Source organism: Mus pahari, chromosome 3 (assembly GCF_900095145.1).
Source record: "Mus pahari chromosome 3, PAHARI_EIJ_v1.1, whole genome shotgun sequence".
In the NCBI taxonomy this organism is placed as follows: Eukaryota; Metazoa; Chordata; class Mammalia; order Rodentia; family Muridae; genus Mus; species Mus pahari.
In genome coordinates, this window is record NC_034592.1 from 95874390 (window position 1) to 95901369 (window position 26980).

At 39.7% G+C, this 26980-nt stretch overlaps 1 protein-coding gene across 3 annotated transcripts in view; it reads left to right on the forward strand.

Moving 5' to 3' along the window:
• Slc12a6 (solute carrier family 12 member 6) overlaps nt 1-26980 on the forward strand; it is a 93775-nt gene that overhangs the window by 15873 nt on the left and 50922 nt on the right. Inside the window, exon 1 of one of the 3 annotated variants that reach the window (XM_021193352.2) lies at nt 5632-5894. The exons of the other annotated variants lie outside the window; for them this stretch is intronic. Within the exon in view, the coding sequence (XP_021049011.1) occupies nt 5777-5894 (118 nt within the window). The 5' untranslated portion in view covers nt 5632-5776. Of the gene's footprint in view, nt 1-5631; nt 5895-26980 lie in introns of those variants that run through there. 3 annotated transcript variants of the gene reach the window in all.

Here is a 26980-nt window from a genome sequence, read left to right on the forward strand (position 1 = left end):
AACAAATAAAACAATAAAGATCATATGGCTCTAGGATATTCATATATAGTTTTCATATATATATTCATATATAGTTTTCAGTTTCTAAAAACCAAGATAAAAATACATATGATTTGACCAAAATTTGAGTATTTTTTGCCATTGGAGAGAATAATTAGAATATCTTAGAATTTGATAATTTTTGTGAAAATAATTTTCTACTGACTTGTCCTTGTTCCAGTCTTTTCACTGTGTTTAACTCATCTTTATTTTTATTTTTTTTAAATAAACTGCTTGAATCAGACAAAACACTGGTTATCATGAATTATAAGTTCAGCCTAAAAATACATAATTGCATGGGGTGGAGAAGTAAGTTATAATTTAAAAACAATCACCGCAGCTAGCATGACTCTTCTGACAAGTTAAAGGTAGTTACAAATAAACATTTTACTGAAACTATTAGCAAAGAAAATTTTGTCTATTTTGATTCTAATGTAAACAACACTGTGGAAGGGAGACATTAAAAATGCTCCTTTGCATAAAGGCCCCTGGCCTGGCCTCAGTATCTTACTAATTTTAAATGCCACACATTTTCAAACCGTGACAGTGTAAATATTTCACACCTTCACATCAACTCTCAACATCCAGGCCTCTAAACCGAAGCACAAGCAAAGCATTTATGCAGCTCTAGAACCTATGTGTGAAAAGGAGCGTGACCCCACAGTGACTGCTGACAGTCATCTTCCATTGCATTTCCTAAGGTTTCATTAGGAAAATGTTCAGACATACAGAAAACTTGAAGGACGTCTGCAGTGAACACATAATTTTTATTCCATAGGTGACGATACCTTTCTCCCTCATTAATCTTTTTTTTTTTTTTTTTTTTTTTCGAGACAGGGTTTCTGTGTGTAGCCTTGGCTATCCTGGAACTCACTCTGTAGACCAGGCTGGCCTCAAACTCAGAAATTCGCCTGCCTCTGCCTCCCAAGTGCTGGGATTAAAGGCGTGTGCCACCATGCCTGGCTTCATTAATCTATTTTTTTTTATTAGATATTTTCTTTATTTACATTTCAGATGCTATCCCGAGAGTTCTCTATACCCTCCCTCTGCCCCTGCTCCCCCATTAATATATTTTTAAAGGATTTTAAAGTTGGAGGAATCAAAATGCTTCACCCCCAATAACACTGATATGTGTTTCATTTGTGTTGTCTATAATGCATAATCTCTAATTTTAATCATAATGGTGTTGAATTTACCTGATTATTCCTATTCATTGTTGAGTAACAGTCTGCTGTCCAAATCTACTGAAGTGTTTATCCTATTGATTTATAGATACTGGGCTCTTTCCTATTTGGGCCTCTTGGGCCATTGTGAAGAAAGCTGCTATATGCAAACTTGATTTTTTTTTTTTTTTTTTTTTGTAACTACATCTTTTAGTACTCTTGGTTAAAAATGCCAAGAGGTTTTGCTGGGTCATATGGTAAAAGTATGTTTTAGATTTATAAAAAGCTCCTAGAACTTTCCCCAAGGTATTTATTTATATGCGCTCTCCTTGATGATCCCTGACAGGGGAGTATGTTTTCAAATGCTTCTTAGCCATTTGTTTTTTGTCCTTTATCAGCTGTTTGTTTTAATCATAAGTCTTGTCTTTTTACTCCTGAGTTTAAGAAATCTTGGTGTAGTTTATATCCCAAGGTTCTGCATTTCAAGGTAAATTAAGATATCAGTTCACTTTCACAAACTTGAATGTGTATTATTATTTAAAGCTTAGAATTTGTTCAAGGCTTTTTCTTCTGAAGTAAACTTCTTATACAGTGAAATGCAAAGGGACATTTCAAGTGAATTTATTGAAATTGATAAATGCATCTACTTAAGCTCTAGCAAGATCTCTAGTGTCATCATTTCAGGAAGTTTTGCTGTGTTGGAGCCCAGCTAGTCTCCACTCCACCTTCTCAGAGGCAATCATTGTACTAATTAGAAAGGCCATTAGCATGACTATAACAACAGTAGGTATATTCTAACATTTCCACGTCCATGTGTTATGTACTTTGATCCTGTTCTCCTCATTGCCTCCTTTCCTTTCCACTCCCTGGTACCCTGACTCTTCATCAGTGGTTCCCTCTAAAGTTTAAACTCCATGTACAAGCTACGGTATAGTATAGTAGTTGTTATTCTGAGCACAGCTTATTTGCTTAACGTGATGATTTCTGGTTGTACTCTTTTTTTTTTTTTTTTTAACCCCATGTTTTCTTTATCCATTTATCTGTTGTTAAACACCTAGACAGATTTCATCTGGCTTTCCATGCCATAGACTGTTTTAAAACCTTAAAGCACTGCAAACACATTTATATTGTGTTTATCTGTTGTTCATTTTAAGTTCTTGAATAGTAAATATACTTTGACTCTATAGTTTTTTTTTTTTTTATGAATGAATATCTAAGGTATTTCCACTTTTAGAGATGTCAGGAATATAAACATTTTGTGGAGCACAGTTTGATTGTTAGGAGTAAATGCTTGAGAGTGAAGTTGTTGAGTGCTGGGGCAAGTCCAGATCTTTTCTATAGTTATCCACCTTAACAACTGCTGTCACAGTGTTTGAGGGTCCTTTCTTTCATTCTACTTTGTTGCCACATTTGGTCTTTTTAATTTTAGCTGTCCCAGTGGAACTGTGTTAGTATATTATTGTGACAGTGCATTATGTTTTCTGTGTATGATGTCTCACCTTTATGTAATTATTTTCTGTCCTCATCATTCATGTCTTAACATTGCTTCACCTTCAGTGTTCTATGGTCTGCATGTCTATCTACAGTTCATCCCCAGAGAGAACTGTAAAATTGCTGACCACTGTGGTACAAAAACTGAGTTGGTAAATAAATTACTCCTGTCATAGAGTTTATTAACAGGACTTAGTCACATTCCTACTTGTTTAGTTTGATGGACTTTAGAGGAGGGTGAGACAATAACATTTAGATTTAGTCTTTTTTTTTCTTTTTTTGGTTTTTCGAGACAGGGTTTCTCTGTGTAGCCCTGGCTGTCCTGGAACTCACTTTAGAGACCAGGCTGGCCTCGAACTCAGAAATCCGCCAGCTTCTGCCTCCCGAGTGCTGGGATTAAAGGTGTGCGCCACCACGCCTGGCTTTAGATTTAGTCTTTCTTTTTAGATTTAATTTTGAGCCTGTGTGTTCATGTCCATGTGCATTCGCATGCATGTAGATGAATGTAGATAAAATGTAAATGGGAACAGAGGCTTCAGACTCCATGGGACTAGGGTTACAGGCAGTTGTAAACTGCCTGCTGTAGATGCTGGGATTCGAACTTGAGTCCTCAAGAATGCCTAAGAATGTTCTCTTAACTGCTAAGCGCTCTCTCCAGCCTTTGGATCTAGGCTTATATCCAGAAGCTATACACGTTTGTAAATAGTGTTTCTGTCCACCAACTACAGAACCCGAGCCACAGTTCTGCTCTTCATAAGGTAAGAGTGAAAGGCAGAGTCCAAGTAGAAAATGTACTGGAACCAAAAGTTTTAATGACTGTGGAACTCTGAGTATGAGTGAAATCTTTGACAGATTGACACTTTTAAGTTCCTTCAAATAAATCAGTGGAGTAGCTGAGTTATAAATATGGACAAAACACAAAAACAAATGACTATTTTAAAGAAATAGATATTAAATAAGCCAGGAAAGGTGGTGTATACCTTGATTTCCAGCACTGGAGAAACAGGCATGTGGATCTCTGTGAGTTCATGGGTAGCCAGGTCCTATCTCAAAAGACACACATGGGGGAATAGGCGAGGGGAGAAGAGAGAGATGAAAATATTCTTTTTTTTTTCATTTCCACTCTTTCTTATTTTTAACTTTTTTTTTGGTTTTTTGAGACAGGGTTTCTCTTTGTAGCCCTGGCTGACCTGGAACTCACTCTGTAGTCCAGATTGGCCTCGAACTCAGAAATCCGCCTGCCTCTGCCTGGGATTAAAGGTGTGCGCCACCACCACCCGGCTAACTTTTATTTTTTATTAGATATTTTCTTTATTTACATTTCGAATGCTATCTCCTTTTCTAGTTTCCCCTCTGAAAATCCCCTATCCCTTCCCCCTGCTTCTCTAACCACCGACTCCTGCTGAGATGAAAATGTTTTTAAGAAGAGACATATACAGACTTTTCTGATGATAAATTTAACTTCTACAGCAGTCTTCTATTTAAACCTTGGTTGCACATTAAAACAATGTGAAGGGACTTTAAAAAAAAATTATTTACTTATTTTATATGTGTATACACTGTTGCTCTCTTCAGACACACCAGAAGAGGGCATCAGATCTCATTACAGATGGTTGTGAGACACCATGTGGTTGCTGAGAATTGAACTCAGGAAGAGCAGCCAATGCTCTTAACTACTGAGCCATCTCTCCAGCCCCATGAAGGGACTTTTAAAAAGTCTTATAATCTAAGCCCTATTGCTAAAGCAGTTAAATAGAAATATCTGAGATAGAACCAAAGCATCAATATTTTAAAAGCTCCCCCAGGTGAACGACTGCAAACCATGACTATCAGGAACTTATGAAGTAAAAGTTAAGTACTTGTGAACTTTCTTTTAAATTTAGTCAGTCTATGTTGCCTACCGTAAGGCTTTAGGTATTTTAAAGTTTGCCTTACCATTCACCATGACTTTAGTCATCTTTTGTATCTAAAGGTTTGTGCATGAGTTAATGAGACTGATGTAGAGTTTCTAGTGCAATGGCAGAGTAGAAGGTAGGACTGACTATTGTAGAGGTGGTGTGCTTTGAATGAATGATGATCACATACTTTTATTCTCTATTCAGTACATTTTACTCAGTCTTGTCTGGTAGAAGACATTTCTGATGACAAAGTCTTGCTAGGATATCAACATGGAAAGTAACATAAAGCTTAATTTACTTATCTCCCTGCCTGTTTAATCAGCTGAGCACTTGATACAGCTATTCAATGTTATTATGGAGTAAAGTATGTTACTATGTTTTGGGACTACAGGCACCTTAAGGATATCTTTTTCTTTAAAACAGTTATGTTGCAGCTTCCTTTACATACCTATTTAAAACTTTAAATATAGTTTTCTCTTTTAAACTTGTGCTTTTGATAAAATTAGTTCTCTTCTTGAATGTCCTTGCAAGCATCTGGGCATCTAAAACTGTGTTGTTTATAAAACATGATGTGTCATTAAATATTGGCTAAGTAGATGTTTCACCTGAAGGAGGAGAGAAGCCTTTCACTGACTCTTGCAAGGTTTTCCCATATGCTTTGACCTTAAGCAACAATGGAAACCCTCCTTTTGTTTTCTGAGTTGACATAGTGCCAGTCTTCATTAAAGAGGGTAGTTTGTGAAATAAGCTGTTCCCTAATCTTTCTCGTGTGAAGTAAAAGTACAGATGATGAGTAAGGTTGAGATGATGGAACCCAGAGAAGTGGCAATAAATTAAGTAAAGGAAACAAGTGGGAGACACGGGGTGAACAGCTCATGATGAACTCAGCCCGTCGGGGCTTCAGCTTTCTGCCGCCTGGAGAAACAGCCCAGACAGTTGGAGTTCTACAGGTTAATAACAATAAGCTAGGGTGGAGTGCTTAAGCCTTTTAAGAGAATGATAAACAGGGCGGAAGGCGTGTCTTCAAGCGTCCCACTCCCTTGGGGCTGTGGTCACGTGGGCTCAGTACTTCCCGATTCCCAGCCACTGTCTCCCTAGGCTGTGCTCTGAGTGTGGAGGGAGAGAGGCAGGGACACACGGGAAGGAAATTTAAACGCTGAGAGCAAGGGTCTGTCTGTTAGAACAATGCCGCACTTCACTGTGACCAAGGTAGAAGACCCAGAGGAGGGGGCAGCTGGTCCCCTCTCTCCGGAGCCCAGCTCAGCAGAAGTAAAAGCCCGGATTCAGGAATCCCAAGAACCAGGTAAGTCCTGCACTTGCATCGCTGGGGGACCCACAGACTAGTTTTCGTGAAGGAAGTGGTAACTTGGCCATCAGTCTTCAAACTGTTGCTCACGGATGCAGATGGAGAAAAGGCGTGTTTTTCAGTTGTTTCACTCACCGTATATCTGATAACGTGCCTTTTTTTTTTTTCCACGAAGCGGTTTGTTTTTTCCCCTACAAAGAGTTTTCTGTGTCCATTACCAACAGGTGAAATTGAATCGGTAGCAATGTATGAAAAGAGTTTTCAAGCACAAAGAAAGACATTAAAAGTCATTTATGCAGATTTTAGAATTCAGTTTTCGCTCAGATGGCTTAGATTCTATCTAGAAAAAGCTTCGAACCAAACAGATATTGGCCTTTTAATCTTAGCCGTTTATATAATATATACAAAGGGAGCATGGTTCACTAGTTTTGTTCTGTGGACTTTTTACTTGTGAACCTGCGGCTCTTCAGAACTCTGCCTCAATTTACCCGGTACACAGTAAATCAGTAACAAATGTTCTAATAACTTAAAGAAAAAGTACATTGGTTGGGCATTATAGTGATGAGCATAGCATCGGGTTTAATAAAAATATTTAATGAATGTGCTTATCTCTCTTGTGGCCTCTGAATGTTGACAGTTAGACTTTCCTGGGGAATTGTGGCTTGGGATTTTTAAACGTGCAATTAAAGTCTTAGTTAATACTGTGGTATTAAGTATAGTTACACTTTGACTCTTATTTTTTAAAATTTGTAAATCGTCAGCAACATCTGTATGTGGGAAAAGTTAAGGGAAGTGTACAATTCCTCTGTAGTTCTTCCTTGTGACAAGCAGCTGTGGTAGTATCCTAAGTGTTAAGAACCTTGAACTTGAGATGGAGAGAAGTGTTGGTATAGGAGATGTGTTCTATGGAGTGAGAGACTTTGTCAGGAGACAGTAAAGAAGGTAGATGAAAATGTAAAACATGTAAATGTTTTGCCCACTACGTAATTTTTGCTTTGCTGAGTAGCAGCAAGAACTGTGAGTTAATCTATGCTGTCTTGTCTCGAACCTGCTTTTCTATGGCTTCAGGTAGAAGAGCTAGCAGTCAGTCTCTCAGGCCTGGGTGTGTGTGAAGTTACCCTTTCTCATTTGCTGATGCTTTCAATTCCTTTAGTGTTTAGTCTGTCTTGAATAATGTCACAAAATGTGCATGATATATCTCATCTCTCAATTTTTATGCTGCTTTTCCTCTGGCTTTAATTATTTCATCTTTACCAGTCTCATTGTTTTGAGAAATTCGGTTTTTTGGTAAGAGGGGTAGAGAAGAGTAATAAAATCATTCAGTCTATTAACAGCCACCTAGAAAGCCATAAAAGTTTTGATGGAGCCCAGCTTTATTAATAATACAACATTATTAGGCTTAAAATATTTTCTTCCATAAAACTGCTTTGAAAAAGGAAGAAGCAACAGATATAAGCTAACTCTGGGCTGGAGCGATAGCTCAACAGTTAAGAGCAGTGACTGCTTTTCCAGAGGTCCTGAGTTCAAATCCCAGCAACCACGTGGTGGCTCACAACCATCTGTAACAAGACCTGATTCCTTCTTCTGGTGTCTGAAGACAGCTACTGTGTACCTACATATAATAAATAAAATAAATCTTTTTTAAAAAAAGAAAGAAGCTATCTTGAATTTAATAAGGGTCTTTAATTTGGTGTTTTCCATAACATTTCAGAGAGTGTGCACTTGAATATACTAATATTTGACAAGTGAACAACTACTGGGAATGTATTATCTCAGTTGTCTTTACCATAAAGTTAAGTAAGAAGAAAAGAGATTTTTTTTCTTGTTATTGAAGGTTTATTTCTCTCCTTCCTGGACACATTTGCTAGAAATGTAGTGAATTTTAGCCCCTTGCTCTTCTAAGTTAAAGAACAAAAGAAAGCAAGGAAGGAAAGGAAGGAAGGAACCCGTTGAAACCTACTGTTTTGAACAGTGGATATATACTACTACAGATACTACCTAGTTTGTTGTTTTATTACTTCAAACCCTTATGTAACACCCCATCCTTTCTTTTTCCTTTGTATCAGTGTGACAAGAAAAATATATAGCACGTTATTAATATACTTATTTGAACTATAAAATAGTTTGAGATAAAGTAGTAAGATGAAAATAAGGCTAATCCAAACTAACTTTTACATTAAATAATTTTAAATGTATTTTATTATCATTAGTGTGAATATATTTACATGCTATTAGGTTACATTAGGACATTTTCATAAGTTGTACGTAAGTAAAATAAGCATAGTGGCTATTGCTGCATAAGGTACTACAAAGTCTGCAGTAGACCCTGCTGGAGTGTCAGAAGGAAAACAGAACCTCAGCTTTCTGCAACATGTTCCTTTTTCCCCTGCACTGTTTTCTTGGCAGCAAGCCTGTAGAAGTCGCAATGCCACACCTGTGTTACCCTCTGTCCCCACACCAGACTGAGGGTAAGCAGCCTGAGACAGAGACTTTGTCAGATCGTTTGTATCTCAGGCTCCTAAGCTGCTTAGCAAACAGTGACTAGGCATGCTCTCAGCCTTTCAGTTCACCAAACTTCAGGCCAACTGTGGGACTTCTCCTAATGTTCCAAAGGTGTAAATGTTACCAAAGGCAGCAAAATGGCTTTAGAGTCAGGGATCTGGCTATGAATCCCAGACCTACTAATTACCCCTAATTGGTAATAGTGACAATTTGTAATAATTAGTACTTAGGTGACTTTCTGCAAGTTGTTTAGCTTCTCTCTTCATTAATAAAGCCAATGCCTACTTTACAGGGTGGCTACAAGGACTGTATAGAACAGTTAATTCATAGATACATGTCTGACATCACACAAATATGAATACCTATTTCTTACATTGTGTTTAGTGGTTCATTGAAAAAAAGGAAAAGGTTTGGATAACTGATGTTGGAAGAATACTGAAATGCCTGGAGGACATTGTAGCTAGGTATCTGAGTAGGGGATCCAAATGATTCTTAAGGGGGGACACAGAGAAAAATCGCCAAGAATGGGATAGTTTGAAGATATCAGGAGAGAGTTGAGCTCTTATGAGACACAAAAGTTGGGGGCAATCCCAGGGCATGTGGTAAAGAAGAGGTGAGGGAGGAGGGGTGGAGACTGGTCATCAAAGCTCATCCATTTCATCTCCTCCTCCTGTGGGTATGCTACCCCCTCCAGGCCAGGACTTGCCATAGACCACGGAATCTGTCCTGGAGGAGGTACCTAGTTACCAGTGCTCCCCTTTGCATCATTTTGCTAAGTCCTTTTGTGTTGGCCCACTGAGTTTGATAGGAGGATTATTAAACATATTTTTTTGTTTGTTTAGGTATAGTGGTAGAAGACTGTAATCCCAGGCTCAGGTGGGGGGGATAATGAGTTTGAAGCCAGACTGGGCTATACAGCGAGGCTCTTTCTCAAAGAAAAATGTAAATTATTTTATAGGACTGTTACAGACCTTGTCTCTTTATTGCATTTTCTTAATCAGATATGTATACTGCATTTATTTCTTGATTTAAATATTAATATTCATAAAAATATTTTCATTAAATAACTGCTCTAAATCTCCTTGCTCCTCAAATCAGCTTATGGATTAGGTAAATATGGACTGCCATGTGTGCCTCACTAGACACAGCAGATTGGAGACGTAAAGTAGGTTGCAAATAGAGGTCTGAAGGAAGTTTCCGAAATGGACCTATGGAAGTAGAGAAAATACCCTCTGTTGTTACCAAACAGCCGCTCCATAGGAACCTAGTAGAAGAGCATACTGTGAGAATTCTGTTAATTAAAGATTAAATCTTAGTAACTCATAAGATGTAACTATTAGCTACCTATTAGTTGTACTTGTTACCCATGAAATATTCTTTAAATGGTGGCTTTTGACAGTGTTATCTTATTGACTAAAACTAAAATAGGTTGAACTAGACAACTACAAATTCTCTATATAGATTATTTTCTGGAGTGAAGATTTCCAGTGAGATGTGCTGGCATACACTTGTATCCCCAGCCAGGGTAACAGCCAGACCTGTTTCCCCACATTTAATCCAGCACTTAGGGAGAGAGACAGAGCAGAGGATCTCTGAGTTCAAGGCTAGCTTGACTTACATAGCAAATTTCAGACCAGCCTGGAGCCTGGAGACCCCATCTCAAAAGAAAATTTTTTAAAACTTTATTTTTCTTCCTTTCCTTATTTGTTTACATGGGATTTTTACGGACTGTGAAAACAGAAACAGGTCCGCATGTTATAAAATCTGAGTTAAAAGGTTTGGAACTGGCAGGCGAGCTGTGTGGTTTTGTTTTTTTTTTGTTTTTGTTTTTGTTTTTTGTTTTTTCGAGGAGCTATGTTTTTCTGCCTCCTACACTGCACTCCGGTATTCTAGAAGTGTAAGAAGGCTTCACATGTCCTGCAAGTATCTTCTCAATAATTTTGTCATGGTTTTTATTGTACCTAAAAATAAGAATACAGATTTTGGAGTTAGAGAGGTGGCTCAGTGGTTGGAATGCTTGTTCTGAGGACTAGAGTTCACATGCCTGCTGGGCATGTCAGCCTGCCTCCCTTTCCAGCCTCGGGAGGAAGAGAGCACGCTCCAGAGTAGCTAGACTAACCATCTTGGTGAGTTCTGGGTTTGCCTAAGCAACCATGGAATCTTAGACCTTTACATGCATGTCCACACACATGCAAAGCACAAACATGCTATATATACCACACATACAAGAGCATGGAAAAAGAACAATGACTATAAATTTGAATGTGTTTGCCTACAGTCTTTGCATCTTGAAACACTGTGGACTTGACATGTGATACTCCCAGACTTAAACATTTGCCGGCTCTGTTTCTATACTGTTTAACCACTGATTTGTTAGGATTTCTCACTCCCAGGATTTCTTGCTTGGTATCCCAACCCTTATGTACTGTCTGCTACTTTGGCCCCACAAGAGACATACCAGATTGAAGATTGAACGCTATAAAGATAAAAGCTCTATAAAATACACTTGTAAGTGGGTGTGGTAGCACATGCCTGAAGTCTGAGTACTTGGAAGGCTGAGGTAAAAGCATATAGTGAGTCCCTGTCTCAAAAATTAAAAGCCTCCAATGTCCTCATTTGATTTTAAATATTGCTTATTACTTTTATATTCTATACTCAATATTTAGTTAAGTAAAGAATATATTATGTATAATTTAGCATATGATACTTTTTTTAAAAAGATTCATTTATTTTATACGAGTACACTGTAGCTGTCTTCAGACACACTAGAAGAGAGTAACCCAGGAGTTAGAAGCCAACCTGGGCAACATAATCAAAACACACATACATACATACATACATACATAAGTAAGAACATAATATAAGGACAGTATTGTGATTACTGTCCCTATCCTCTGTTATTCCTCTCCCATATCTGACATCCTCTCTCATCCATCCCAGTCCCTTTCCCAGGTTCTTGAATTTTGATTTGGTTTTGTGTCTCACTAAATTTAGCAAGAGCTATCTGTGCGAGCATTACCTTGAAACTATTCCTTAGAGCCTGGTGGAATCACCAATGGATACACAAGTGAAGGCAATGACTCCCTTTTTCCCTGTGTCTGTCATTAACAAAAAGTTTATCAGTGGGGGGTGTGGTCCCCTGAGCCCTTCCTCCATCCATACCTGTTAACAGGCCCATCCTCTTGCAGACACAGTGTAGTAATCCATAGCTACTTTGAGGTTATGGTATCTGTCTGTTTCCCAGAGAATGGCAGGTTGTAGCCCTTTTCTCTGTCTTCCAGCTCTTAGATTCTACTCCTGCTTCCATGAAGCTCCCAGAGCCTCGCAGAAAATGGTATAAAAGTCTTGGTTAGTGCTGAACCGTCATCCACTACTTATTCTCAGGGAGTTTGATGCTTTGTCAGTTTAACTAGTAAACAATTTGCAGTTCCTCTAGGGCTTATGATCTCTACTCTTTGGGGTTCTTGACAGGCTGTACAATACCAGACAGAATTCCCTCCTGTGTCACAGGCCACCATATCAATCAGAGAGCACTTGGTTAACCCCTCACAGTAATGTCACTCTTGTACAAGTGAGCACATCTTGCTTCACAGGTTGGCCTTGTAGTTCACAGAGTTTACAGGTGGTGAGACTGTCTTAGGGTTTCCACTGCTGTGATGGGACACCATGACCAAGGCAACTCTTATAAAGAACAACATTTAATTGGGGTTGGCTTACAGGTTCTGAGGTTCAGTTCAATGATCATCAGACAGAAGCATGGCGGCATCTAGGCAGGCATGGTACTGGAGGAGCTGAGAATTCTACATCTTGTTCCAAAAGCAAACAGAAGACTGGCTTCCAGGCAGCTAGGAGAAGGGTCTCAAAGCCCACCCAAAGTGACACACTTCCTCCAACAAGGTCACAGCTCCTAACCTGCCACTGTCTGGGCCAAGCATATTCAAATCACCGCAGAGAGTTGGTGTTCTCCGTTCTCTCTCTTTCCTTCCTTCCTTCCCTCCCTCCCTCTCTCTCTCTCTCTCTCTCTCTGAATGCCCTGCAAACCACCACAGAGACTGTTGGTGTTCTTTCTCTGAATGGCCTGCATAGTGCCTTCTGGGATTATGGAAGCTAGCCAGCAGAGAGTCAGTTCCACCTGGATTTCTCCATTCATACAACCGAGGTGTATAATGTCTTCAGCAATAGTGTGTTTTTGTATAGTTCTGCTGGGCAGCTAGAAGGAATAGCAGGAGCTGATCTTGTTTGGGGGTACTCTTGGGGCTCCTATAGTTGAGAACTCAGTAGGGACACTAGGGTTTTTATTTGATCATTTACAGTTCCTAGGAAAAAATATGTTTTAAAATCTGGTTAAAAGATAATAGGTTTCTTGAATATATTTGTCCAAATTTTAGTGTGTGTAGGATTAGTCTATAAACTGAACCACTTTTACTGAATGTTACATTTCAGAGCATGTTCTAGAAAGGTGACGTTTTCTAAGTTTTAAAAGTTGTTGGTGGGCTAGAGAGATAGATAGCTCAGTGGTTAAGAACACTGACTCTCTTCCAGAGATCCTGAGTTTAATTCCCAGCAACGACGTGGTGGCTTACAACCATCTGTAATGGGGATCCGATGCCGTCTTCTAGTGTGTCTGAAGAGAGCGTATACTAGAGTATATACACATTCATGAAATAAATAATTTTTTAAAAAGTTGTTAGTTTTGTAACCCAAGCTGGCCTTGAACTTGAGATCATTCTACCCCAGCCTACTGAGTATGGATATAGCCATAGGCCATCCCACCTCAAAGGTGGGTGTTGGCATATTCCATTGTCTGTCCATTCCTAATTCCAGCTTTCCTCTTTCTCTTTAGCAGAAGTTCCCTGGATCTAGTGAACTGTTGGGAGTGAGTGAGACAATGGACTCTCAAGGCTTTTTCAGGAAAACATGGCTTAGGATTGATTTGTTCCTCAAATGCTGCATGAGAGCCTTTAGTGTCTCGAGATAATATTGAGAATGGAAGATCTAAAAAGAACAGGACTTGTAGAGATCCCTGAGATCTTCCTATCTCTAAGGGTAGAAGGTAGATGTAAAGAAAGCAGAGAAGAGAGGTTTCTTCCTGGCCCCAACAGAGGTCTGTGCTTTGTCTGTTGTACTGCCTGCTAACAGAAGCAGATACCGAGTTCTCTCCTTTCCTACTCCTGCTTCCTCCCACCCCCCTCAAAATTTAAGTCTCTGTAAAAGAAATGAATTGGTTCATGGTTCTGGAAGCTGGAAAGTCCAAGATAAAAGTATCAGTTTAAAGTGAGGGCCTTCTTGAGCAATAGAAGTAAGAAGTGGACTAAACACCTTGTGATAACAAGCCTGCTCTCACATTAATAATACCAATCCATCTAGAAAGGCATTGCCCTCATAGCTTAACACCTTGGCTAAGGCCCTTCCTCCCAGTCATGGTGGACCCAGGGTTAAGTTTCTCACACTTGCCTTTCTTCCAATCTCATTGAAACCATAAATGTTTGAATTACATCTTATTTTGTAGTAAAGAAGCTAATGTTCATAACGTAAAAAAAAAAGGAATGAATCTCTAAGGCATTATGCCAGATGAAACATGAGGGAAGCCTCAAAAGTCGTGTGTAATGAGATTACAATTCCATTCATCTATTCAGTGTGTGCGTGTGCATGTGTGATGCACTCATGAGTGTGAATACATGTTACAATGTACATGCACATGGAGGCCAGTGGATATCAGGTGTCCATCTCTACTTTCTTCCATTAAGAGAAGGCCTCTTACTGAACATGGAACTATGTTGGAGCCAGCAATCTTTTGCAATCCTCTAAGTCTCTGTTTTCTATAACATGTGGGTTAGTTACCAGATTACATGGCTACCGTGATCTTTTTACATGAGTGTTGGGGATTTGAAGTCGCATCCTCATACTTGAGTAGCAATCACTCTTACCCACTGAGTCATCTCTCCAGCCTCCATTTCTACTTTTTAAGAATTATTTGGTTGTTTTTTTTTTAGGTAAGTATACACACACCAGAAGAGGGTGTCAGACTCCTTTACAGATGGTTGTGAGCCACCATGTGGTTGCTGGGATTTGAACTCAGGACCTCTGGAAGTGCAGTCAGTGCTCTTAACCTCTGAGCCCATTTCTACTTTTTAAACATGGAAATTCAAAGTATGTTTACTAATCAAATTGTGTTGATACATACATACTAAAAAAATTTAACTTTACATATGTAGTAATTGTTTCTGGTTTAATTTCTGTATTTGAAACTTTAGAAACATATTAAGCAATTAAGTTATATTAAATTTATATTTGTGTGTGAGTAGTACAGAGTAGAACTTGTGGGAGTATGTGAAGGTATGTATTGAGGTCAAGAGTACAACTTGCAAGAATACTCTTACCCTGTGGGTCCCTGGCGTCAGGGTCAGGCTGTCAGGCTTGATGGCAAGCACTTTACCCACTAAGCGATCTCACTGTCCCAGCGATTACGTGGTACGAACAAAGGCATGCACCACTCTGCTCTTATGATTATTTTTAGAGACTGCTACAGCATCTTTATTTAGCTGGTCCAATCAGCTGTTAATTCTAAATGTGTTTTTTCTCGCTGGCTGCCTGGTTTCCCTAGATAGTTTGCTTTTTTTCTTTTTCCACTTCATAAGAGCTTATTAAATTCATTTTCTGGAGGATAACAAGTGCTGGCGATCTCAAGAAAACAAGGGTGGGTACAGGGATTTTTGTCTTAATTGTCTGTCTGTGGCATGGAATCAATAAAGACTTAAACTATCAAAAATGTTCTCAGTATTGTCTTTAATGCCTGTGACTCCTGGTAGAGTTTAAACGTTTAAGTATCCTCTACAGGATCTGGTTGTTGATTTCTAGTCTGTGGCATTGTTTTAGGAGGTTATGGAGCCTGTGGGTAGAAATTATGGTTGATAGAGTTGGGTCACTGGAATGAGCCTCTGAAGGTTATAGATCAGGCCTACTTCTAGCTTGAGCTCTGTTTCCTAGTCCACCATGATGTAAGGTGCCCCAGCTGCTCATGGCGACCACCATGAACTGACCATACCTTCTCTGCCATGATGAACTGAAAATGTAAGACAAAATCAACCTTTGTTTTCAGTATTTGGTCACAGTGATGCAAAAGTCACTACTGTAGAAAACTGGTGCTAGACAGTGGGGTTGTCACTTTAATAAACCTGATCACTAGTTTATAGGTTTTTGAACTGGTAGGCAGGAAGAATATGGAAAATTATGGAGCTGTGGGCTAGAGAAACCTTTGAATGCTGTAAGCAGAGTTTAATGTGATGATTGTGATAGGGAGGAGAGGAACAAAATGGGGAGAGAAATGTAGCCAATAAAGATGATGTTCATGAGGTCTCAGACGGGAACAAGGACTCTGGGAAATAGAGATAGAGGCCATTGATGTATTCTAGCAAAGAATCAGGCTATGTCTTGTCATGTATGTTCTGAAAATTTAAGTGAGGCTGAATTTAAAAGTCATGTGCTAATTAATGTGGTGAAGGAAATAAAACTGACACTGAGTCTGGAGCATGGTGGTTACTGGCTGCTTGTAGTAAAATTACAAAGGGAAATAAAATAAAAAGTGGAGCAAGAAGATGTGAAAAACTATAGTTTGGGAAGGAAGGAAGGAAGTGAACACATTTACAGTCATGGAGGGATAGGTGCAGACAAGCTATAATGTTCAGGATATTAGTATAGTTATAGGAAAGGGACCAATGGGGGCAAGACCCTGTCCATCAGAGGCTTCAAGGCGTCAAAATGCAGTTGAAAGGAGTGGGGAAGAAGTGTCTGAACAGACCACATTACAACAGAAGTTCCCTTTTCTACCAGGACCACCTAAGGACATGTTACCGCAGGTTTAGCTATGCAGGTTCTCCCAGGCAACTGTAGCTGTATTGAAGGGGACTAGCTGTAACACAGTAAGCAGCCAAACCTTGTGTCATCCATTTGTGTGGGTTTTGTAGGCATGGGCTTGTAGATGCAAGTCCCTAGAGGACTGCAGTCTTATGGGACTTTGGAACTAGAACTAAATGTATTTTGTCTTATGGGGTCCCTACAGGAAGGCCCTGAATGGTCAACAAATGAAGTAAGTTGCCGTAGAAACTATAGGATGTTGGATATGCCAGGGCCTTGGAACATATGCCAAGAAAAACTGCTTGTATAGAGTGGAGCTAGCACAAGAAAACCCACCTGGGTGGCTAGTGAGAGCTAAAGAGGCAGTGCCACCCAAATGATGTTACCATGTGATATGAATGCTGGACATGGAGTTACAGCTTGTTTGCCTGCTGAATTTTTATTTGATCTAATCTTTGTCAGTTTCCTGTTTCTTCCCTTTGTAATGGGAATGTTTAAGTCATTGGTTGAAATCATATTAATTTCTATTTTATTTTTATAGCAGATCATAGTTTTTTGTGTTTAAGATATTAGAAATTGAACCTCATCTTGCGTACAAGGCTCACACTCTACCAAGTGATCCTTGTCCTCAGACTCTCATGAGAGACTTTGGACTTTTGAACGGTTTGGGGACTGTTAGTATTATGGGGACTTTGGAACTAGAACTAAATGTATTTTGTCTTATGAGATGGCTGTAAGACCCAACATCATGATTTGAATGTAAGATGAAACACACAGGCCTGTATGTTTGAATACTTGGTCCCAAGCTGGTGGTGCTGTTTTGGAAGACTGGAACCTTGGTTTGGGATGCATGGATAGTACAGGTGGATAGTATAGTGGAGGGCAAGCCTTGAAGAATTATATATAGCCCAGCTTCACTTCTGGCACAAGGTCTCTGTTTTCTGGTCCTAAGAGTTGTAAGGTGCCTTAGCCACTTCCTCCATGATCTCCACCATACTTTCCCTACCAGGATGAGCTAAAGCTGAAACTGTACCAAAGCAAACCTTCACATTGCTTGTCAGATATTTGGTCACACAAGTGAAAAAGTAGCTAATATAATGCCCTACCCCATCCCCTCCCCACACCTTTTTGTTGTTGGATTTGTTTTGTTTTGTTTTTGTTTTTTGGAGACCCTCTGTAACCCCAACTGTCCTGAAACTCACTATGTAGACCAGGCTGGCCTTGAACTCAGCCTACTACTGAGTGCTGGGGTTAAAGACATGCTGCCTCTTCTACCCATTTTAAAACATTTGATTTTTTTTTTTTTTTTAAGATTTATTTATTATTATATCCAAGTACACCGTAGCTGTCTTCAGACACTCCAGAAGAGGGCATCAGATCTCATTATGGATGGTTGTGAGCCACCATTTGGTTGCTGGGATTTTAACTCAGGACCTTCAGAAGAACAGTCGGTGCTCTTAACCACTGAGCCATCTCTCCAGCCCAGCATACTTGATTTTTATTTTATGTGCATTGGTGTTTTGCCTGCGTGTATGCCTTTGCGAGGGTGTTGGATCCTGGGGTTACAGAGGGTTGTGAGCTGCCATGTGGGTGCTAGGAATTGGACCCCGATCTCTGGAAGCGTGTCTTAACCCCTGGGCCAGCTCTCCATCTCCCTTCTCCCCTTCTTTTTTTTTTTTTTTTTTTTTTTTTTTAAGTTTATTTATTTATTATATGTAAGTACACTGTAGCTGTCTTCAGACACTCCAGAAGAGGGCGTCAGATCTCGTTAAGGATGGTTGTGAGCCACCATGTGGTTGCTGGGATTTGAACTCTGCACCTTTGGAAGAGCAGTCGGGTGCTCTTACCCGCTGAGCCATCTCCCCAGCCCCCTTCTCCCCTTCTTAATAACCATGTAGTTAATAAGTGCATACTTATTCTTCTAAAGCCACCTCCTTAAAAAAAAAAAAAAAAAATGAGACCAAAAAAAAAAAAAAAAGTTTCACTATGTCGCCCATACTGTCCTCAAATTTGTAATTCTCTTATGTTATCTTCCCAAGTAACTAAGATTTCAGACATGCCACTTGTCCTGGTTGGTTTTGTCAACTTGACACAAACCTAAGCATATCTGTGGGGGGTGGGGAGGACTCTTAATTGAGAAAAGGCCTCTTTAAGATTGACCAGTAGGCAAACCTGTAGGAAAATTTCTTAATTAGTGATTGATGTTCGAGGGCCCAGCCCTTTGTTGTAGTGCCACCCCTGGACTGGTCCTAGTGTGTTTAAGAAAGGAAATAGAGCAAACTATGAAGAGCAAGCCAGTATGCAGTGTCCCTCCGGGGCCTCTGCATCAGTTCCAACTTCCAGGTCCTGGCCTTGAGTCCCTGTCCTGACTTCCTAGGATGATGGTCTACAAACTACACAATGAAATCAACCCTTTCCTCCCCATGTCTCTTTTGGTTGTGGTGTTCTGTCACAGCAACAGAAAGCCTAAGGCACCTCCATTCTCAGCTGCATGTTGAGTTAGTGGTAACTGTACCAGGTATCTATGCCATTAGGCAGACTGAGGTGAGACTATCAGTTGTGTTCAAGGATTCAGTATCATCTTGGGCAACAAAGTAGAACCTAATCTCAGAATAATAACTCGTAATGTTGTCTTGGAGAATTCCTTAGAGATGCTGGGTTTGTTATTGTTTGTTGTTATTGTTTTGTTGTTGTTGTATGCTTGTTTTTGTCATGTACCACCACCACCTTGTAAAGCTGCTATTGTTAGCATGGATGAATTATATTGACCCACAGTGGATGTGATGAACCTGCTTTATTAGTCTAATAAATCTAATGTTCACCTAATTTTCATATTGGTTGCTAAAATTCTGCTTTCATTTTTGAGTTTCACTTAGAATTTTTCAGTTGTTTTCCTATCCCTTTTTGTGTCTAAGATTGTTATAATGTGATCTAAACCCCTCAAACTGCCCAGACAGTTTTTTCTCTGGTTTTGGGACCCTTATTGTTTTTAAGGGTTTTAAAAATCCTATCTACAGCTGACAATGTGCAGGTTTCATATGATAGTAGTAAGAAAATTCCCCTAGAATCAATCATTTAGGGACTGTATTTGTAGTCATTTCAGCTTTATGAATCATCCTCACTTTTTATTTATTGTTTTTACTTAGGTTGAGTCACAGCTTTCATGACTACTTTTAACAAAAAATTTGTCACAAAGTGAAATATCAGCTTGTGTGCATTGAATACAGTATACATTAAAAATAGATACAGTACAAGTAATAATCTTGCTAAATACTGTTGCCAGTTGTAGGCTCTAAGAAAGGATTAATAAGTTCTAAAGAGATATTTAAAGATATTCTAACACATTGAAATTATATTTGATAAAGTAACTTTTAGTTTATTGATCTAATAATGTCAAGATGGCAGTGAGAAGGTGGAATCACATCCCAAAGCCTAAAAACCACAGGTAGAAGTGATCTGAATAGCCAATAATAATGTAATGATCTGAATAGCCAATAATAATGTAATGGATATTTTAAATGTTTCTTTGTACTTAAATTAATAAATGTTTATGAATCTTCCTTTTAGAAGCAATGGGAAGTATTAACACAAGTACACTAGCTTAAAGGCTACACAGAAGCATTTTCTTCTGTGCAGTTGTTCTTGGCATTTTCCTAACTTTTCTCTTCTTTTCTTTATCTGGCTTTGAATTGGATTCTATGACCTTGTGAGCTGCCTCTTAGTCCCATGTTCTGCCATGGTCTTTGGATGGGGGATGAAGTCCTCTTATCTGAGTACACAGTGTGTCTGAAGTGCTAACAGTAGGCATCACATGGTCATCTGTGGGTACCATCCAGTTGCTCCTACATATTAGGTAGCTTCTTATGTGATCTGTAATATTACTTCATCAAAGCTTTATAAGGTAACATTTACCCTTGGTTATTTCATTTCTTAATAATTAATTCTAATATATTAATCATATACATAAATAATATATTATTATATTAATGATAATTCATTCTTATACCTACACTTAAAGCCAGTATAATGTAATGGGAAAGTCATAATCCAGGTCAAAATTTATTATTATCATTATTATTATAATTATTATTTTATAATCTGGCTGTTTTAAAATATTTTTATTAGTTATTTGAGAATTTTATACATATTCACCCACCTTCCTCCAGCTAGTCACAGATCCACCTCCTCTTCCCTTTCTTGTATCTTTTTTCTTCCCCATCAAAGCCAATTTGTGCTGCCCCCAATATTCTTGGATGTGTGTCCTTCAACTAGAATATGGTCAACAATCAAGGGCTATAGTATTATAGAAAACTGACTCTTCATCTCTCAACAGCTAATGATTTCCAATTTCCACTCTGCTAAAAGTGGAACTTTGTGCCCAGCTCCTCTCTCCATGATGGGGTTTAGTCTAGTTTGGGCTTGTACAGATCATGTGCATCCTGTCCAACCACTGTGAGTTCGTAAGTCCAGCTGCATGTATTGTGGCCAAAAGACATTTGTTTTTGTTTTTTTTTATGATCATCTACAGCCTCAGGTTCATACATTCTTTCCAGCTCTGGAATTATTCCTGAGCTTTTGGAGAAGAGGGTGCAGTATATATGTTCCATTTAGGGCTGAACATAATAAAATCTCTTATTCTTGGCATCTCGGACAGTTGTGGGTCTCTGTTAGTCACCTTCTACTACAAATAGCAGCTTCTCAGATGAGGGTTGAAAAATGCATTGATCAATGAGTATAATCATAAGTCATTAGAAATTGGTTTAATATAGTGTCCATTAAGCAGAATAATAGTAGTAGCTTCTACAACCTATGGTCTGTCTAGCCACGTGTTCTTGCTCCAGTAATGGTGTCAGATGTAGGTTTCATCTTGGGGAGTGACTACCTTAGGGCCAGGCAGAAGGTGGTTGGTTACTCCATGATGTTCTGTGCCACTGTTGTACCACTGGGCATTTCTTGCCAGGCCAGTCATTACTGTAACTAGAAGAATTCCTTTCTGGGAATGATTGGTGATTACTTTTCTTCTCTGGTAGCAAGCATGATACTTCCCAGCACCATGAAAACTAGCCAGTAGGGATGAAGCTTCCAAGCCAGCACCAGCTCGATAGCTCTGTTTTCTATGACTCATATCTGCTGTCTTTGGCAATTGTGTCCTATCTCCAAACCCTGGAGGATAACCAAGAACACAGGCAGTAGCCTGTTCTACTTGAAGGTCTATGGGACCTGAATAACCAGCAGCTCTAAGAGAAGCAGCCTATTCCCGAGACTGGGCTGCTTACTTGTTATTTAGCAGGAGTCCTGCCCCATCTTATGGTTAACTCTTTTTAGGTAAGTATCTAGGAAGTATTCTAGGAAGCTTCTATATTAGTAGGTTCAGTATAACTCTTTTGAAAAATCTTTGGTATTATTTCTCCCTCCCAGTCACCTTCTCCTCTGTCCCTCCTTCCCCCAGCTTATCCCTCTTTGTTCATGATTCCCTTATATCCCTTTATATACAAGTGTAGTCTCTCTCCTCTAAAAGCCTTTCTCCCGGTTAGTAACTTCCAAATGAAACATATATATCTGAAGACTCAAAGCTCATATCCACAAATGAGAGATGACGTGACATTTGTCTCTCTGTTCCTGGGATACCTCACTCAAAATATTACTTCCAGCCCCATCTAATTACCTGTGAATTTCATATTTTCATTTTTGTTAATAGCTGAAAAATATTTTACTGTATAAATTAAGTATCCCAAATTTTGTTATCATTTCCTTGCTGTTGTGAATAGAGCAGTACTGAATGTGAGCATCTGTGCAGTAGGCTGGAGAGTCCTGTGGGGATGTGCCCAAGAGTGGGATAGCTAGATCTATTTTCATAGTTTTGAGGAGCCTCCATACTGATTTCCATGGTTGTTTCACTAGTTTTCACTCCCCTCAGCAGTAAGCTCCTTTTACCCACATCCATTCCAGCATTTGTCATCATATTACTTTTTTAATAAAAAAAGTTTTCCAGACACTTAATTTCAGCTTTGGTGAACTCGCTGCTTAGTGCCACTCCCCATTTTTAATTGTGGTGTTTGTTTTAATTTTTAGGTTTTTCTAAAAAATATGTTCTAGATTCTACCCTCTGTCATATGTATAGCTGGGAAAGATTTTTTTACCCATTCTGTAGGCTTTCTCTTCACTCAGATGATGGTGTCCTTTGATGTACAACTTTTTGGCTTCATGAAGTTCCATTTATTAATTGTTGGTCTTAATCGCTACAATATTGAGATCTTGTTCAGAAAATTCTTTCCTGCACCAACCAGTTCGATTTCCTTTTTTTTTTTTTTTTTGGTCTGTCAGATCTAGGGTATCAGGTTATATGTGATCCATTTGGAATTGAGTTTTGTGTGGAGTAATACAATGTTTCATTCTATATGTAGCAGACTAGTTTGAGCAACATCATCTCCAGTGTATATTATTGACTGGTAGCTGTAGGAGTGTGGATTTATATGTGCATCCTTAATTTGATCCCAATGGCTATTCTTATGCCAGTACCATGCTGGTTTTATTACTATAGGTCTGTAATACAGCTGAAATCTGGGATTGTTGCTATTTTGGCTATTCTTAGTCTTTTTTATTTCCATATGAAATTTAAGAATGATTTTTCAATTTCTGTAAAGAACTGTATTGGAGCTTTGATGGGAATTGCATTGAATCTATAGATTGCTTTTGGTAAGATGGCCTTTCAGTCTCAGTCAATCCATGAGTATGATTGGGGTGTGTCCATTCATCTTCTGGTATCTTCAGTTTCTGCTTTCAGTGTCTTTACTATTTTTATTGTACAGATCCTTTACTTTCTTGGTCATATTTATTCCAAGGTATTTTTAAAATGCTATTTGAATAGTATTGTTTGTTTGGTTTCTTTCCTATTATATAAGTTTGCCATCAAATTAGTTTTGGAAGTTTAGATGCTTCATGTGTTGGCAAGAACTTTGAGCCTAACTTAGCTTTGGCTTCTTTATACGTTTCCCACTGATATCACAGGGTTATCATGAGAACCAAAGAAAATATATGAAAACCGTTTTCAAGTGCAGGGTGTTGTAGGGTCGTGGAGTCCCAGTGTTTGCTCTGCCACAGGGCACAGCTGCAGGGGAGGCGGGACTTGGGAAGTTGACTACACTTACCCCAGTGGGTTTTGGGCTGTAGAGCAGCACGGGGACATTGGAGGTCTCCAGGCCTATGAGGAGGCCGGGGACGTCTGGTTCTCAGGCTCTTGGTCACCCAGGCACCACTGGGAGCCATGGAAGAGCTGAGAACTGAGTGGGAACCCGCAGGCTAGATCTAAGCCCGGGCCGTGGGGGCTGGGAGGGGAAGGCTGGCTGGTTCCGCTGGGGTAGTCCTTGGTTTGATAACAGCGGCAGGCTTGGGCTTGGGCCTGGTGGAGGCGGTGGCTGGGAGTACAGAGAGGTCTTCTACAATAGATTAGATGGCGGCTCAATGGGTAAATGCCTTCTCCGTGGCTCCCCACCGCAGATCCTGATGAAAAGAGACAGTCCATGGTTTTAAGACATTTATTGTCATGGTAGAAAGTAGTTGTGTAAAACCATACCCCACTTCTGAGGGTGGGCCTGAGGTTAAATACCTTTTGCAGGGAGGAGTGTCTGGGAAGGAATACTTATTGGCTAAGCCCTCCAGGCCTTTAGGTATCTCATTAAAATGGAGATCTGTTTTGAGCCTACATAACCACTGGTCACATCATCTACAAGTGCAGGGGTTTGGGACTTTGCCCTTACACGACTGATGGCCACAAATCTATGGGGGATAGGAGTGGGGCACTTCGGCTAGTGATGGAATCTGGTGCCCAGGAATCAGGCGAAGTACATTCCCTCCCTTCAGGGTTTCTGGGGCTTCAAGCCTTAGCTCAACCAGGGACCAAGCCTTCCACGGCCCCACAGGGTGTTACTAAATATAAATAAATTACTACCACTGTTCTCAGTTTCTTATATTTGGTTTAAAAGCTTCTTATATTAGGAAATGTCTTTTGTATGAGATGTGTCTGTGTGAGACAGGGTCTAGCCCTGATTGGCCTAGAACTTGCTCCGTAGACAGGCTGTCCTCCAACTCCTTCCTGCCTCTGCCTTCCAGCATTGTGATTAAAGTCACATGATCTTCTTTGTGCATATTCATAAATATTCTCCACCCCCCACCTCTCTACGCCATCCTGCCCCCAGTGAAATGCTGTCTTGAGGGCTCAGTCTTTATTTTCCTTTTTATTCCTCTGTTCTTCATTACTGCACTTCATTTCTTTTTCTTTTTTTTTTCTTTTTATTAGATATTTTGTTATCCCCTTTATTAGTTTCCCCTCTGAAAATCCCCTATCCCCTCTTCCCTCCCCCTGCTCCCCAACCCACCCACTCCCTCTTCCTGACCCTGGCAGTCCCCAATACTGGGGCATAGAGCCTTCACAGGACCAAGGACCTCTCCTCCTATTGATGACCAACTAGGCCATCCTCTGCTACATATGCAGCTAGAGCATGAGTCCCACCATGCGTTTTCTTTGGTTGGTGGTTTAGTCCCAGGGAGCTCTGGGGGTACAGGTTAGTTCATATTGTTGTTCTCCTATGGGGCTTCAGACCCCTTCAGCTCCTTGGGTTTTATCTAGTTGCTATCCTTGAAGCCATATGGCATAAGTCTCCAAGTGAAACAAGGTCTTACACTGGCAGTTTTTAACTTTGCCCCCTCAGCTTTTTTTTCCAGAAATACAGGAATAGCATTAGTAATGTTTGTAGCTGTATTAGATGGCTTTATACATAAGCTGCATGATGTGTCATCCTCTCTGAAGCATGTCGTAAGCCCATACTGTCTTGTGACTTGGGAGACAGGAATGGATGCTGAAAAACTAATGAACAAAGGAAATATTAAAAATAACAAAACTGAGTATTTATTTTAGTCTTGTAAATACTGTAAATGAAAATCACATTCTATCAAAACTGTAAGGTGATCGTACCACTCAGGAGGTTGAGGCAGGAAGTTGTAAGGCCATCCTGAGCTTCACAGTGTCTCAGTTCTGCCCCACAAATGCCCAGTATCACCAAAATGCAGTCCCCCAAAGCAAATATCATCATCTTCTATTCTGTTCTATTCTGAATTGTGACGCAGTGTAACACAAATCTTCATTTTTACATTTATTTATTTTTGTCTTTTGGATATAGATTCTTATTATGTGTATTAGTCAGGGTTCTCTAGAGTCACAGGACTTACGGATATGCTCTATATAGTAAAGGAATTTATTGATGATTTACAGTCTGCAGTCCAAATCCCAACAATGGTTCAGTAGTAGCTGTGGATGGAAGTCTAAGGATCTAGCAGTTGCTGAGTCCCACACAACAAGAAGGCGAAAGAGCAGGAGCCAGACTCGCTTCTTCCAATGTCCTTATATGGTCCCCAGCAGAAGGTGTAGCCCAGATTAAAGGTGTGTGCTACCACACCTTTAATCCCATATGACCTTGGACTCGGCGATCTCCCCTTCTTAATCTTCTGGATTCAATCACCACTGTGTTTCAAGATCTCCATACCAAGATCCAGATCAGAAACTTCTATCTCCCAGCTTCCAGATTAGGTTCACTGGTGAGCCTTCCAATTCTGAATTGTAGTTCATTTCAAATATAGTCAAGTTGACAACCAGGAATAGCCACTACATTATGTGTATCCCAAGCTTCTTCAACCTTGAGATTCTCCTCCTTCAGATTTAGGACTGTAGGAATATAATCTACCAAGCCTAGCTCGTGGTTTTTAAAATGTACAGTTCAGTTGTATTAAGTATCTTCGCATTGTTCTACAAAAGAGCTTCGAAGTGCTTACATTGTGTGAGTCATTGTACAAATATCCACTTTTTTTCCAAACAGCTCTTAGTAACCATCCTTCCTGGTTCTGAGTTTGACTACTTTGGAGTTTCAGACAAGTAGAATCATATGATACTTGGCTTTTTTCCTGTGTGACTGAGTTATTCCATTAGCATGTTCTCAAAGATTCATCTATCCTGTAGTTTGTGTCCAAATTACCTTCCTTTTAAAGACCAAATATTTAACTGTACATATATACTACATTTAGTTTACCCATTCAGCAATGGACATTTGGATTACTTCTCATTAAATGAACTCTTAATATATTTACTAGCTGCTTGGAAACCTCACAGCTAACCAGAGATCCAGGCCACCGATCTGTCATCACATAGACTCTCCTACCTAGCTGTCTTGGGAAACGACTGAAAGCTGACCTCTTGAGCTAGGTTACTTGTCCTGTCCCAGTCTTCTGTGTTGCTCATACCCAACTCTGACTGCTGCTTGTCATCTCTGCTACTTTCCGACCTTATTCAGGATGCTGTTTTCTTTTCCAGGATCATCTTAGCTTTCTAATTGTACTTCCTGTACCTCCTCGTCATCGTGCAGTCTGTTCTTGATAGCAGCTGCAGTGATCCCGTGGAGACATCTAGCCTTCCAGTGGCTTCCTCTTGCACTCAGAGTAACTCAGAAGTCCTGACTGTGTTCTAGAAGGCCTCATGTGAGCCTTGCTTTCTTCACTGCCTGCATTCATTGCTTAGACCATGTTCCATTGCTCCCTGTTTGTGCTGCTGATAACCTGGTTTACTTGTTCACTGAACAGGACAGCTCAAACCTTTGTTCTGAGGATTTCCTCTATCTGCAGTGTTCCTTCCTCTTCCTTCCTTCCTTCCTTCCTTCCTTCCTTCCTTCCTTCCTTCCTTC